The sequence below is a fragment of the Alosa pseudoharengus genome, unplaced genomic scaffold, assembly GCF_046254945.1.
Source record: "Alosa pseudoharengus isolate Yale_2024_CS ecotype anadromous, Long Island Sound unplaced genomic scaffold, YU_APseudo_1.1 YU_APseudo_1.1_scf_4, whole genome shotgun sequence".
In the NCBI taxonomy this organism is placed as follows: Eukaryota; Metazoa; Chordata; class Actinopteri; order Clupeiformes; family Clupeidae; genus Alosa; species Alosa pseudoharengus.
The window spans coordinates 4561842-4576561 of NW_027468774.1; the positions used below are offsets into that span (position 1 = coordinate 4561842).

Below are 14720 nucleotides of genomic sequence, written 5' to 3' on the forward strand. Positions count from 1 at the left end.
GGAGTCAGTCCATCAGCTTTCATAAGATCCACTCTGGTCACACCAGTGATCGCCTCTACTTTGGCTGGGTCAGTAGAGATACCTTGACTATCTATGACATGACCAAGAAAGCGCACAGAACGTCGGAGCAGAAAGCATTTTTTAGGCGCGAGTTTCAGATTGTGTAAACGCAGCCTCTGAAAAATCATTTCAAGCCTCTTCAAAGCCTCTGCCTCATTTGGGGCAAATGTCATGAGATCGTCAAGATAACAGAGCAAACTCATGAAATTTTGGTCACCGAAAATGGACATCATCATCCTCATAAAGCTTGCAGGGCTGTTGCAGAGCCCTTGAGGGAGTCTGTTATATTCATGTAGGCCAACAGGAGAGGAAAAGGCAGTAAACTTTTTATCATCTTCATGGAGAGGAATATTATAGAAGCCTGAGGTTAAGTCCATTGTGCTGAAAAACACATTCCAGCCTAACGCAGCAAGGCAGTCTTCTTGGTGGGGCAGTGGGTGCGCATCCTTGACTGTACGCGCATTCAGCCACCGAAAGTCTGTACAGAGCCTCAGATCTCCGTTCTTTTTCCACACAAGAACCAGTGGCGATGCAAATTCACTCGAGGACTTTCTAATAATCTCTCTCTCCTCCATTTCATTCAGTACAACTCGAAGTTTCTGATAGTCAGCGGGAGGCACTCGCCTGTATGGCAACCTGAATGGCTTACTATCCACCAAATGGATACGGTGGACAAAATCTTTCACCTCACCACAGTCTAAGCTATGCTTGGAAAAAATGTCTGAATAAGTCACTGCAAGTTTACACATGTCATTTTTCCAGCTCTCGGACACTTCACAAGAATCAATATCCAGATCGATCATTGAGGCCATGCTCTTTTAATGTTTCCGCAATGCTGGCGATTGGCACCCGTGTGTTGCTACTGTGTTGGCTATTAGATACAAGGCGGGACAGCTCACCATCTTGCATGTCCTCCAATGCCAAGCAGGGATGGACATCGGCCACTTTTGCATTCCTCCTAAGCACAACAGGCTTATCAGTTGGATTCATTATTTTCATGGGAACCCACCCATCACCCCATAATGGCGTAACCACACGACCAACTAGGATGTTTCTAGGGACTGCTCGTGATGAGGTTGGCTCAACCATAACTGTGGAACCTGGGGGGCCACGCAAGCTTTCCGGGAGTTTGCCCCAGACCAGATGCTCATGGCCCGGGAGAAGAGTAACAGCTTGGCGGAGCTTCACTGTACCCACTTTATCTGGGAGATCATCACCTTTCCATTGGCGCACGCCAGCAAGCATGGCAACAAAGTCATCCTGGCCGTCTCCAACATCTGAACTGTACTGGGTGGAGACCACTTTCCAATACATGTCATTGTCCTTGAATTTATGGGTCAAAAACGTAATTACATTCGTACCAATGATCAAATCATCAATCTGACCGGGCACTACCAGTGTGGGCACAACAACAGTACATCCATAAAGGTCAAATTGGAGGTCATAGACTGTCTTAGGATACACAAGCTTTCCTCCACAGCCTACTAAGACAATATCAGTGTCGGACTTCACATTACAATCCAAAGAACCGTCCTCAGTTAATTTTCTCTCAACATCTTCGTTTATGGTGCATGCCATCGATCCTGTATCAAGCATGGCTCTCACAGTAGACGATCCATTTATAACAACAGGAGTATAAAACAAACTGTCACTTGTGCGTAAACGTGATGTATTCTGCATGATGACTGTGGCAGTGCTTGGCAAGGACTGCTTAACTGATTCAAACATGGTCTCTAAATCAAGAGAATGATCGAGGGATGCACTAAAAACGCCCACATTGACCCTCACCGAATGCGGGCTATTTAGTTTAACTGAGGGGATGACGATGGCACATCTGCTGGAGAAGCCTGAGGAGCTGAAGGACAGGACTGTCGCAGGTGACCAGGCTTATGACAACCAAAACACAGGCGATGGTTTCTGCAGTGTTCAAGTGTTGAGTGAGATCCCTCACCACATATTCGACATCTGCCACGTTCTTTCCTATCACGCCGTGGAGCACTGAAAGTGTTAGCAGCATGGAGGGCATTGAGACTTTCTAGGACTTTACTGAGCATGTCAGTCATGTTGGCCACACCATGCTGTGAAGTGAGCCCAGACTCAGAGTTGCGAGGCTGCTCTACTTTCTGTCTACAGGACTGCAATCCATAATCTGAAGCATTAGCACTGTGGCCCTGTTCATGGCCATGCATGAGCGCGGTGTTCTGCCTGGGCAAGCAGCTGACATCTACACGCTTACGGTCTCTAATCCTGACCTCACTCTGATGCTCATCAATTCTTTCCTGGACCTCTTTAGCCGTCCACTGTTCAACAAGCTTACTCTTGAACACCATGGCGAGAGACTGATCAGGGCAGTGGCGCACAAACATCATTGCCACCTCCTTGTTCATCTCCTCCATCCGCTTACCCTGACGCTGAAGGCACTCATCAGCTACATCCGCAGCCTTGTTCAGGCGGACCCAATAATCAAGAACGCCCTCCTTTTGTGCAGGCAACGTGCTGTAAAAGTCTGCGAGTGGCATACATGAATATGAATTAGTACTGAAGTGCTGTTTAAGAATCATATAGATAACTTCAGGATGCTGGGCTGCATCACGAGAGAGGTCACTTCTAAGTGCTATTTTGACCACGTCCTTAGCCCTGCCCATTAGTTTGCTTAGTATCTCGTCTGCTTTGTCGGCGAGGACAACTTTTTTTTTCTTAAAAAATATCTCCATTAAATCCACCCACTCACCCACAGTGCATTTATCGGTCCCATCACCACGAAATGTGGGTGGGTCTTTGACCTCCGACTTCACCACCACATTAAGTTGGGACATATCCACCATGGTACTCTGGGGCTGGTGGCTATTATCAGTGCTGTGAGCCTGTGGGCCTACATGATTCCGGTCAGAAATCAAATGAGCTGTAACCGTGTCACCTATGTGTTTGCCTATTTCAGCAATCAAAACACCTAGATGTCTCATTGTGGTCTCTGTCTCAGATGAATTGACGGGGGTGGATGTGAGGGGCACTGGACCATTACCAGGAAACAATACACTACCTCCACACGCTCCCTCATTATGCATATTACCAGTATCCACTAAATCTACAGGGCCAGGTGTAGCAGCTAACTACCCAGGAAAACATGGCTGAGCCCCCCCACGACCTCTCCCAGGTGTAGCATATGCCCTCCCTGAACTCTCAAAATCACTTGCCCTCCCAATACCCAGCCTGCTAATATCAGCCCTATTATCCATCACTAAATGAAAGTAGGGAAACAAAGAAAAACGATATAACAGCCTATTAATACAGTGGCAAATGCAAAACAAAAAGTAGAGTACTAAATCAGTGGCAAAAAGATCAAACTACACTGAAAATATTAACAGTCAATTCAAAGGTCAATGTACATTAACTATGAAAGTTATCTCAACACTCGTCATAGAACATGCGTCATATAAAAATGCGCAGCTAAACGTTATGGTGTCATTCAAGTTAGCAGTGCTACCAGTGTGAATGCAACTATCTCGCCTCGGAATCCCACGTCGTCGGATGAAAATGGCTCCGTTGTCCCACGAAGATCAGCAAACGCTGAAGAATTGAAGCGTCGGGTCACGGCACCATTGTAACCCCTTCTACTTGTCTGCGTTGTGTTTTCTCAAGAAATGGCAAGGAGACGTGGAACCAGTTCGTCATTTATTGACCTGGCATGAGAGATAACACTTTGGGATTCCGTAGCAAGGCAGCAGCATGGATTCTAACACAGTATGCGCTGGCTCTAATCCTCAAACTATCTAGTATTTATGAATAAAGTAAAAATGCAATACAGATATACTAACAAATTATATAACATGTACCTGGCATGAGAGATAACACTTTGGGATTCCGTAGCAAGGCAGCAGCATGGATTCTAACACAGTATGCTAATATGAGAGGGAGAAGAAATATTAGCTATCCACACGTGTGATTTGACATTTCCGACGTAAAATGTCTTCTAATGTACAAAAACACTACACAAAATACACAGGTTACATTGGCAAAGGAAGTGCATAACACCTTGAGACCATAGGTGTTGATTTGGAATGTTAGTACTGAATTCTAATCTAGTTATGTGGGAGTTCTGTTTACATACAACTTACCGCTGGCTCTAATCCTCAAACTATGAGGAAAGCCACGCAGTTTTACGTGTATGACCACTAGAGGCCAGTACTCAACCAACTGTTACCAGTATGTAAGAAAACAACTCAAAAATGAATGCAAGTGGAAGAAACTAAAGCATCACTGTTACATATAGACAAAGTAACTTAATCTGCTTCACAGAGACCTGGCTTAAAAAGGACATGCCAGACCCGAAACTGCCCGGTTGCACTCTGATAAGGGCAGATAGAGATGCGCACAAATCAAACAAATCTATTGGAGGTGGCCTATGCATGTACTTTGATGAAAGATGGGCTACACAGTATACTGTACGGGAGACAGTCTGACTACAAAATTCTGGTGGTTTCATTTCGTCCTTTTTATTTACCGAGAGAGTTTGGCCAGATTACTATTATTTTAACTTATGTGCGGACCGGACTTTGAAAGGGCGGCGTCCAAACTTGCGGACAGCTATAATAATGCAATGGCTCGGTCAACGGAACAGCCAGTGTTTATCCTAGGGGACTTAAACTTGTGTGACTTGTCAAGTCATCTGCCCACGCTCCATCAGTACGTGGACTGCCCCACACGCGCAACGCGCATCCTAGATAAATGTTTTGGTAACATAAGATGCGTATAAATCTATCAAATCGGACCACAACGTTGTGCACCTGCTGCCACGGTACAGAGCGAAACTGAAGCGCGACAAGCCAGTAACGCGAGATATTCAAGTATGGACCGATGCCAGCAAGGAGGAGCTGAGAGACTGTCTGGACGAAACAGACTGGCAGATCTTTTTTAATTCTTGTGACGACCCACATGAACTGACTGAAACGATCACATCATATTTAATTTTCTGCGAGAGCACCGTCATCCAGACAAAGACTATACGGATCTACCCCAATAAAAAATCATGGATTACGAGGGACTTAAAGGCATGCATAATAGAGAAAAAACAAGCTGGTAATGTGGACCTTGTGAGGAAAAAAAGATGTGAATTGAGAAGCAAACTGCAGAAGGCTAGGTTGGACTATAGAAATAAAGTGGAGAAGCAATTTTGTTCTGGCAATGCCAAAACTGCATGGGAAGGTCTAAATCAAATGATGGGGAGGGAAACAAAACAATGAGGTGGCCCACCCCCTACCCTATCTTTTGCAAATGACTTGAATATTTTCTACAGTAGATTTGATAAGATAGACTTCAGCACTGAGCGGGAGGAAGTTTGTAAATCTGTCCCAGAATACAACTTAATTAATCTCACTGAACATGAAATCCTTTCAAGCCTGACCCGTATAAAGCCCAATTAGGCCCCCGGCCCTGATGGCTTAAGTGGTAAAGTCCTCAAGTTTTGCTCTCACCAGCTAAAGGGTGTGCTCACCAACTTGTTTCAGATTCTGCTGCAGACATCCACAGTTCCCAAGACATGGAAGCAGTCAAATATTGTGCCAGTTCCAAAAAAACCTGGTGCAACTGAACTGAATCACTTTAGACCCATTGCTCTCACTTCCTTTCTATGAAAATGCATGGAGAGAGTAGTGAGTAAACATATAACATCCAGTGTGTCCAACACCTTAGACCAACTTCAATTTGCATATAAATGTCAAAGGGGTACAGATGATGCAACTACAACACTGTTCGATGTCTTAGCCAAACATCTACAGCAGTGGTCCCCAAACTACAGCCCGGCCCGCCACCTCATTTTAGGTGGCCCCCCAAAACATGTCCGTGGTATATAGGATCCGGCCCACACGGGAGTACATCGTCAAACTATAACCTCCGTAATTTGCCCATTCATTCTCTATGGCGGGTCTTAACAGTGCACATGTAATACTCTTTTTGTCCACTGGTGGTTGTTTTGGCGCTGTTTCGCGTTTGCCATCGAAAACGGAATGAAATGTATAGTAGACCTACTGTACCTGCAAACAATGTAAGAGGCCTCTGCTGACTGCATCAGTGCTCAAAGGTATTCTAAAAGTTTATCAATTAATTGTTAATAACTAACTAACTTCTATTCAAGTCATAATTCTGGATCTTTCTGGTATAATTATTTATATTTTTTATTCACTACAGAATAAAATACAGAGTTCACAAAGTTCTCATCAGGTGAGTGAAAGTTAGAATGGTGGTCATTTCAGATGTTTCTGCCACCACTTCATAAAACTTTACATTTGTAGGATATTGCTTGTTCACAACTTGAGCTGTGTATGCAAAGTTCAGAGTTCAAAATATACTTTTGGGACTCCCTGCTTATAGTTTTGAGAATGCTATTATTAGTATTATTTCATTTGAGCTACATTTTACACTGATATGGCAAGATGGCAATATAAACACAGATAACAATAGTATTAAATTGCAATAGCCTATAGATTAAATGTAATGGAATATTCAACTAAGGTAGACTGCCTTTGTTCACAGCGCTAAGCTATTTATGGTTACTGATATACTCCGAGTCTCTGGCCCTCTCTTAGAGCCAGGCATAGTGAGCTGGCCCTCGGAAGAAAAAGTTTGGGGACCACTGATCTACAGGTTCCCTCTCATTATGCTAGAGTTTTGTTCATAGATTTTGCATCTGCTTTTAATTCTATGCAAATTCATGTACTGCTGCAAAGACTTGTTGATTTAGGGGTTAATGGTGGGGTAATTCATTGGGTTAGGGATTTTCTCTCAGACCGCCCTCAACAGGTTGTCTTGGGGAACATCAAGTCAGAGCCCACTGTGCTAAACACTGGAGCACCGCAGGGTACCATTTTATCTCCCTTACTGTTCTCTATATACACGAACGAATTTAAAATTCAAGAACAACATTTTAGTTTACTTAAATATGCTGGTGACATGGCCCTGGTTGGTTTAATGCAGAAAGGTGATGTGGAAAAAGAACATGCCTACGCCGGCCACACATCATCTTTTCAGCAATGGTGCCAAAATAGCTTCTTAGAAATGAATGTAAGTAAGACAAAAGAACTTATCATTCAGAATGATATGGACCTGTTACCGCCAATAATTATAAAGGGACAGAGAGTGGAAGTGGTAAATGTTTTTAAATACCTTGGCACTCTTTTAAACAGCAACCTCAGCTTTAAAGAAAACACAGATTTTATTTATAAAAAGTGCTCACAACGGCTTTACCTTCTACGTAGACTCAGAAACTTTGGCGTGAACAGGGACATCCTGCAAACAGTGTATAAAAATCTTGTTGAAAGCATTTTATCATTTAATATGATAATGTGGTATGGCAACCTGAACATGCAGCGAAAAAATAAATTACAGAGAATAGTGAATATGGCCTCAAAGATCATAGGAAAGCAGCAAAAGCAACTAAGTATGATGTATGATGAACAGATTTTAAACAAAACCAGGAAAATCATAAATGACCCCTCCCATCCTCTGTACTGTGAATTTGAGCTCCTACCCTCTGGGAGGCGTTTTAGGGTGCCCAACGCTATTAAAAACATCTTTAAGAATTCCTTTGTCCCTAAAGGAATAAGGGCGATTAATAATACAGGATTCTCAGGATTCTCAGTTCTTTATTGGTCTTATTACTTATTTTATTTATTATTGTATTGTATTGTGTTATATTTACTACTCCTCAGCTACTTTATTAATCTAAACACTCTACTGAGTGCTAATGTACTTTTATATTAACTTAGTAGGCTATTTTAAATGTATTTTTTATCATAACTTAGTGTTCTCCTCTTCTGCTTTGTACAAGTGCAGTGCTTCAATGCTTGATTGTGTATTGTGGGATTATTGTTTATGTTTATATGTCTTTCCACTTATAAAGAACAATAAAGTATTCATATTCGTTCCCCCTTCAATGTGAAGCACTTTGGGTACCTTCAAAAGCACAATATCAATGCAATGTCTTGTTGTTGTGTTTGAGGGTGTTTGGGTGGTGTTTGAGGATGTCTGGGTGGTGTGTGAGGATGTTTGGGTGGTGTGTGGGTAGAGTTTAAACTCCAGAGGTAAGCTATTGGGTGGTATTTCAGGGTGTTTGGGTGGTGTATGAGGGTGAGGATGTTTTGGTGGTGTCTGAAGGTGAGGATGTTTGGATGGTGTTTCAGTGGAGGTTTGGGTGGTGTCTGAGGGTATTTGGGTGGTGTTTGGACTCCAGTGGTGAGCTGTTGGGTGGTGTTTGGGTCCGTATCCTGCATCCTTCTCATCCTCTTCTCTCTGTTCTTCTCTCAGAGTTCTGTCTTGTAAATCTTTCGCAAGCGTATGTCAGAGACGTTTATTCCACGTTTCTTTAGGAGTTCTCCCAACTAGGGCCACACAACACACCAAGGTAAAGTTAGTATGTGTTTAAGACCAAGAACAAACAGATCGAACAGTTGTGTTCTGTAGCATCCAGCATGGCCTCTAGGCGGCAGTACTTTGCTGCTTTACTCAGAGCCGTATATAGAGAGAGTTTGACCAACTCCACCATGTTGGATACCAACGTCAGATGACTCTACAGTGTACCCCTATGGGGCAAATATGCTATGTTGAAATAAATTGCTTATTTTCACCATTATAACAGGCATATAAATGCTATCATCAACGTTTCAATATGTAAAAGGACCTTACAGATATATTGATATCCAACATGACACACATTCGATTCCCTAGTTGGCCAAACTATCTCTATACGGTTTGTCTCTGGCTTTACTCACTGGCTTCAGTATCCGTTCCTCAATCTCAGCCTCACTTAGACTTTCAGCTGAAGAAACTTTCAGACGTATACCAACGACATCATCTATGGTAAATAAAACAAAAGAATTTGCAATGTACAAGCAAACCATATACTCCTTTATGGTGAACAAATATTTATCCATATATCTGATTAATTATTTCTTTACTTGTGAAGAATGACATTTTTGCAGGCTGTATTTGACATTGGTTGGATGCTGCAGTCGAAGTCAAGGAAGATTTTGACCATTGTCTCGTATTTCTTAATGTTAGTTCCTAAGAAATAGCCCTCCTAATCCTAAAACACTGTTAATATTATTTCACTCTTGCTCCATATGCGGGGCTAATAAGTAGATATTTCACACATATAACTCCTTATTCACTGATTCATTGTTCTTAACGTGTTGCATAAAAATCACAGGCAAGTTTGGTGCCTTCTACAAATTAAACTAAGGATGAACTTGCAGAGAATCCAACATTCTGTTCAACGTAAGATTTCTGGCAGAATGGATGCACTGCAGAGAATCCAACATTCTGTTCAACGTAAGATTTCTGGCAGAATGGATGCACTTTTACACAAATAAGGAGAAGGAAAAAGGAAGGGCATTTTGTTTTCTCTATACATCCTGATAAAGCACTGGATTTCTCTATACATCCTGATAAAGCACTGGATTTCTCTATACATCCTGATAAAGCACTGGATTTTGTTTTCTCTATACATCCTGATAAAGCACTGGATTTTATGAAGTTTTGTGTGACGCCTGTTGCATCCATTCTCCAAGCAAGCTTACGTGAAGCAAAATGTTGACTTCTCTGCAAGTATATCCTTAGTTTAGTAGAAGGCATCAAACTATTCTACTAACTAACTATTCAAACTATTCCTTATTGCAGCCCCTTGCGTTTTGAGTTTTACTGGAGACGTTGAGAGCTGAATTTGTTCATTAAATAGTGGAATTCAGCAGAGCCTTACAGTCTACAATCCTCTCAACTGCAGATCACTATGGTATTATGTGTCTGGTGTAAATACAAGTGAAACTCAGTTTACCTGATAATCCTGGATAGTTTGGACCTAAAAAGCACATCAGACCCCATAATGGGAAGAGCTGTTACATCACAAAACACTGTTACTGCTTATGCAGCACAGAGAGAATGATGAAAATGAACACAGGAAATGACGTAATACTCACAACTGAAGCCCTCTGAATGGAGGGACGTAGCAAAGACCCAGCGGCCCTGAACATTGATGTTGCTGGAGGTGTGTAAGTTCACTATGTCTATGGTGTTGTTTGGATAGCAGGTGCGTAGAGATCCGTAGTGGGTTGAGCCGATGGTGTCGTATCCAATCTGGAGAGAGGTGTTAAAGTAAACTATATTGGCAGAACTTTGCTCAAATGGAAAAATGAAAAACAAACAAAAACACATCTGTGGTGATCTTACCTGTACCTTCCTTTCAGTTTGGGCAATGACACCATAGTTCATGAAGACAAAGGACAGATTACTGTCGGAAATCAAAACCACCTGGAAGGTCGTTTCCTGAAAATTTGAAGGTAACATAACTGCATTGTGTTGCTTTAAGGTGGAGAAAGTAGAGCAGGTTTCCCCTGAGCCCATTGTAGAATAATTTCCCCCAAAACAACAAAGGGTACTCACTGTTCCTGTGTTTGGATAATAGGCCATCCTGTCCCATGTGGCCACAAACACCCAGGTAGCAGTGAAAGTCACATTGGGGAAGTAGGTGTTGATATCTTGAGTTGCACTTTGAAGAACATCACCAGTAGTATACTGCTGATAGGAAATGTTCCCTTTTTCACGATTGTCTAAATCTGTCCAGAAGGGGGCGATAATGTCCCTGGCCGAGTTCTCAGGGAACTCATTAGGCACGTATTGAAACAGTGACTGGTTGAAAGTGAGGTGTCCATTGTGATTCACCTGAAAGACACCATAAAGAAAGTGGCATTTAATATCCCAGAATTTCCTTTGATTTCACAGTATAGTGAAATTACAGTAGCTTTCACGGTAATCATATGATAATGTCATGGTCTGGGTCATGCTCAGGTGGAAGTGGAGCACTGCGTACGTATATCTGCTGGTACGTGCGACCAAAGTAAGGGAAAGAGCGGCGCAGGGGAATGAGAGGGGAGCTGCCGTCATCTGAACGACCCGCATCTGTATCACCCGCAGCTGATCCAAACGGATAGAAAATGCCTGAGGGGATAACAAAAACATATTAGGGAAAATGTCAGAAAGTCCCTTTTTTATTTCTGTTGTGATTTAAAATGTGTCTAAAAGTCAGACAGTGGAAGGAAGGGGAAATGTGCTCACCCGGGGCCTTGGTACTCCCACCTGAGAGGAAGACACCAACACATCATGAGATGCACAGAATTATGCAATTGTGAAATATACAAATGTGTTCAAAAAATTCAAAATGAACATATTTTATCCACAAAATAATAACATTTCTCTCCTTCAACAGTTCATATGTTGCTCTTGAACTATTCCCAGTTAAATATAGAGTAGACATGATTTGTAAATCATAACATTGTTTTTTTTTTATTCACATTTTACAAAGCGTCCCAACTTCAACAGAATTTGGGTTGTAGATCAACGCAGGAAATGACACTCACAGCTGAAGTTGGGTGGCTGGCAATATACTGTAGTAGGCTACTCAAACATGTCCTAAAACAACCCTTAACGTTCGTTTTCAAAACTGTGCAACTCACCGAGTGGTTAGTGGAGTTCGTTGACTATTAAAAGCAAATATATCTACGCAATGTATGATTCGTATTTGAACCTGAAGCATAGACGGTGGCGCAGCATGCAATGAGTCTTCCAACAGAAATCAATGGGATTTTACAAAATGCCAAATAAAAGACGACAGAAACTGTATTTCGCTACACTACTTGTTTTGGAACATCAACGAACACCACTAACCACTCGGTGAGTTGCACAGTTTTGAAAACGAACGTTAAGGGTTGTTTTAGGACATGTTTGAGTAGCCTACTACAGTATGCCCATTGCCAGCCACCCTGAGAAGTGAAAAGGCGATTCAAAACGAGTCAGAAAAGTCAAGATAGGACCAATCGTCAAAATTTCGGTGTCCACCACTCTAGTTCATCCAAAACAAACCAGAAAAGGGCCTTAAAGTGCTAAAAACGAATTTTCCTTTAATTACAGCTGTTCTGTTATCCGAAGTCTTCTTCTTCTTCTTCTTCTTCTTCTTCTTCTTCTTCTTCCCACCAAATTTCTGCGTCTAATTCAGCTTCAACCGTTTAACGTAGAAACTTCGTTCAAACTTTGTAACGTAGGTCTTGAAAAGGACACTCGAGGAATGTTTTTTTCACTTTTGTAAACTTTATACTTTTTGAGATATTAACAAAAAACAAGCTTATTTTTCCCCATAGACTTTACATTAGCACTATGACATCACAATGGACTAATTAACTTGATTTGCACCTGTATCAACTTCCAGCTGCTCAACTAGGACCCATCAAAAGGCCAGTTAAACTGATTGCACCTGTATCAACTGCTTTCTGCTTATAGGCCAACTCTCTGGGTGTGTTCGAAACGGGAGACAGCTGCCTACTGCCTCCCTCCCTACATAGAGAGCTGTCTCACTAGACATGACTTTGGATTAAATGCATCTTTTAAAAATGAGCGTAGCACTCTAGAATCTTTGGTTAACACTACGGTATGACGTTAGCAAAGGCCTGACGTTAAACTAAATTAGCTTACGTAAGCTAGCAGGCTAACGGTATAAATTAGTTTTACGGCCGGCAGATATATCAGACCAGACGCTATTAATGGTTACAACAATGGCATAATCAGATAGTAAGTTGTTTATTTTTCATCTCTTATCTACAAATCTAAGCAAAATAAGGTCACACAAATGACATTTTAAACAGATTCAGCAGCCATTACCGATGTCATCCGCCATGTTTGTTTACCTTTCACAGCTGTTTCAGACGTTGCCGCAAGGGATTATGGGTAGGAGGGAGAATGAAGTGTGCATCGATGCTGCCTTCAAAAATGACCGTTATTTGGGAATTCTAAGATATCTTAAAAGGCAGCAGAATTAGTTTTTTCGGTTTCGAACCGCACTTGCTGCCTTGCTCCCCAGTTAGATATCTTAAAAGGCAGCAACTTTACCCGTTTCAAACACACCCTCTGTGTCTCTCCATTCTACAAGGATATAAGGCACATTCCATCCAACTTTCTATCCATTCATCCTCTTCAAACCATTCACTCATCCACCCATTAAACTATCCATCAACATCCATTAAACAATCTGCCTATCAACATCCATTCAGCTTTCTGTCTATCAACATCCATTACTTTTCACTTTTGCTTTGAGGTTTGTTTATAAAGAGTCAAGACGTGCTTGAGGTGTGTAGATCCATAATTTAAAAACTCACTGTTGAAAAAGAAAGTTTCAATGGCAGCTGCTTCTCATAATATCAATTTATCTACGCTAACAAAACTGTACACTGACACCTGCAGTTTTGAATACAGCAGAGAGACTGGCATAACAATACCAGCCTTTATCACAAACGAATCAAGAGACAGGCGAATATAAACGCTGCTCGACAAGTGCAGACGTCAGTGCAAATGTATGAAGACATCAGTCGAATTGTTATGATTATGATGATTATGACTTCACGTCAAGTTAAAACTGAAGATGCACAGTCGGTAAGCTCCAAAATCCAAAGTGGGTGATTATAACGGGGTTTTCACTATTGAACAATGTAGCCTCATGGATAAGGTAATGTCGGGAAATATGCCACCGCGTACTGTAGGCCTAATGTTAATTTATAACGTTTTGTGTAACCACATGTATTTAGGCCTACTGCCGACATCAAGCAATATGCTGTTTCACCTTGTAGTGGCACTCGACCTTAATACAGCCCTCCAGATCGCGTAGCTGGAAAGGTGCTTAAGCCATGGCAGAATGCGCACAAGAGTTGTATAGATAAGAAACGCCCAGATTTTGGGGTTGCTCCTCCCAAAACGCGTAACTCCCTCTATCACGTGTAAATGACAGATTTACTGTAAGCGAAGGAGAGAATTCGCGCAGAGTGAAATGCACATAGTTACGTGTTTTTTTTGTTTTTTTTTACTTACGCACCCTTACGCACATGGGAGAATTCCCCAGATTGTGAATAAGCAGGCCACAAGGAGTAATTAGGGATTGTTTTTTTTTTGTTGGCTCACTTTTACTCACAACATGCCTGACGTTAGATGCACCAGTGCAACCCAGGAAAAATTTTAGTCGCACCCTTAAAGCTTTTGGTCGTACAGTGGTCGCACTCTAGAGCCCTGAAGACTGAGCCATGTAATACCAAAAATAACTTTGTGGTAAGTGAATGAGCAAGAATATAGATAAACAGAGCTGATCAATATTGATAAACAGAGCTGATCAATCTCACCCATTGCCACCATGATGAGAGTCAATGACAGTGGAGTAGTCATGGTTATGCGACTTGCCAGTTGCACCTGTTAACACACAGATATAGATAATTTTGGTGTTACTATTTGCTTTGCTGACTCTAGGGAAACCAGCATCACTTTTGTGTGATGTAATATGTCTTTTAATTAGCGGTTCTGATTGATTACTGATTACCATCAAAAAGGTAGAGCCCCTAGTATTTGGAAGAGGACTCTCAATAGCTAAATAAATCAATCAAACTCCTTGAGTTGAATATTCTTCAATCTGATTGTTCTGATTGATTGTTACTGATTACCATCTGGCATTTGGAAAAGGACTCTAAATAACAATGACTACTGTCCTAAAGAGTTTCAAGGAAGTCAGTCAAAAGTACTGTATCATGTAAAAGTAGTGTATCAGACTCCATGAGTTTGAATATTCTTCAAGTCACTAAAGGAAA

General features: G+C 41.7%; 1 protein-coding gene across 1 annotated transcript; it reads right to left on the reverse strand.

Annotated features, from left to right (window-relative positions):
- Positions 1-7836: 7836 nt before the first annotated feature.
- On the reverse strand, positions 7837-14323 carry LOC143103189 (sushi, nidogen and EGF-like domain-containing protein 1). Its single transcript, XM_076267007.1, has 9 exons — positions 14262-14323; positions 11161-11181; positions 10916-11043; positions 10489-10767; positions 10276-10371; positions 10026-10182; positions 9884-9907; positions 8823-8905; positions 7837-8432 (listed from the first exon to the last, which is right to left on the reverse strand). Exons 1-9 carry the CDS (start codon positions 14302-14304, stop codon positions 8355-8357), a joined length of 909 nt encoding a protein of 302 aa, XP_076123122.1. The 5' UTR covers positions 14305-14323; the 3' UTR covers positions 7837-8354.
- Positions 14324-14720: the final 397 nt, after the last annotated feature.

Excerpts from the sequence above, each read along its gene's own strand:
- LOC143103189 (XM_076267007.1), bottom strand. The coding sequence starts at position 14,304 with ATGACTACTCCACTGTCATTGACTCTCATCATGGTGGCAATGG. Across the intron at positions 10,372-10,488 it reads ATTATCCAAACACAGGAACA|GAAACGACCTTCCAGGTGGT; the intron begins GTGAGTACCCTT and ends TCAAATTTTCAG. Across the intron at positions 10,183-10,275 it reads AAACTGAAAGGAAGGTACAG|ATTGGATACGACACCATCGG; the intron begins GTAAGATCACCA and ends ACCTCTCTCCAG.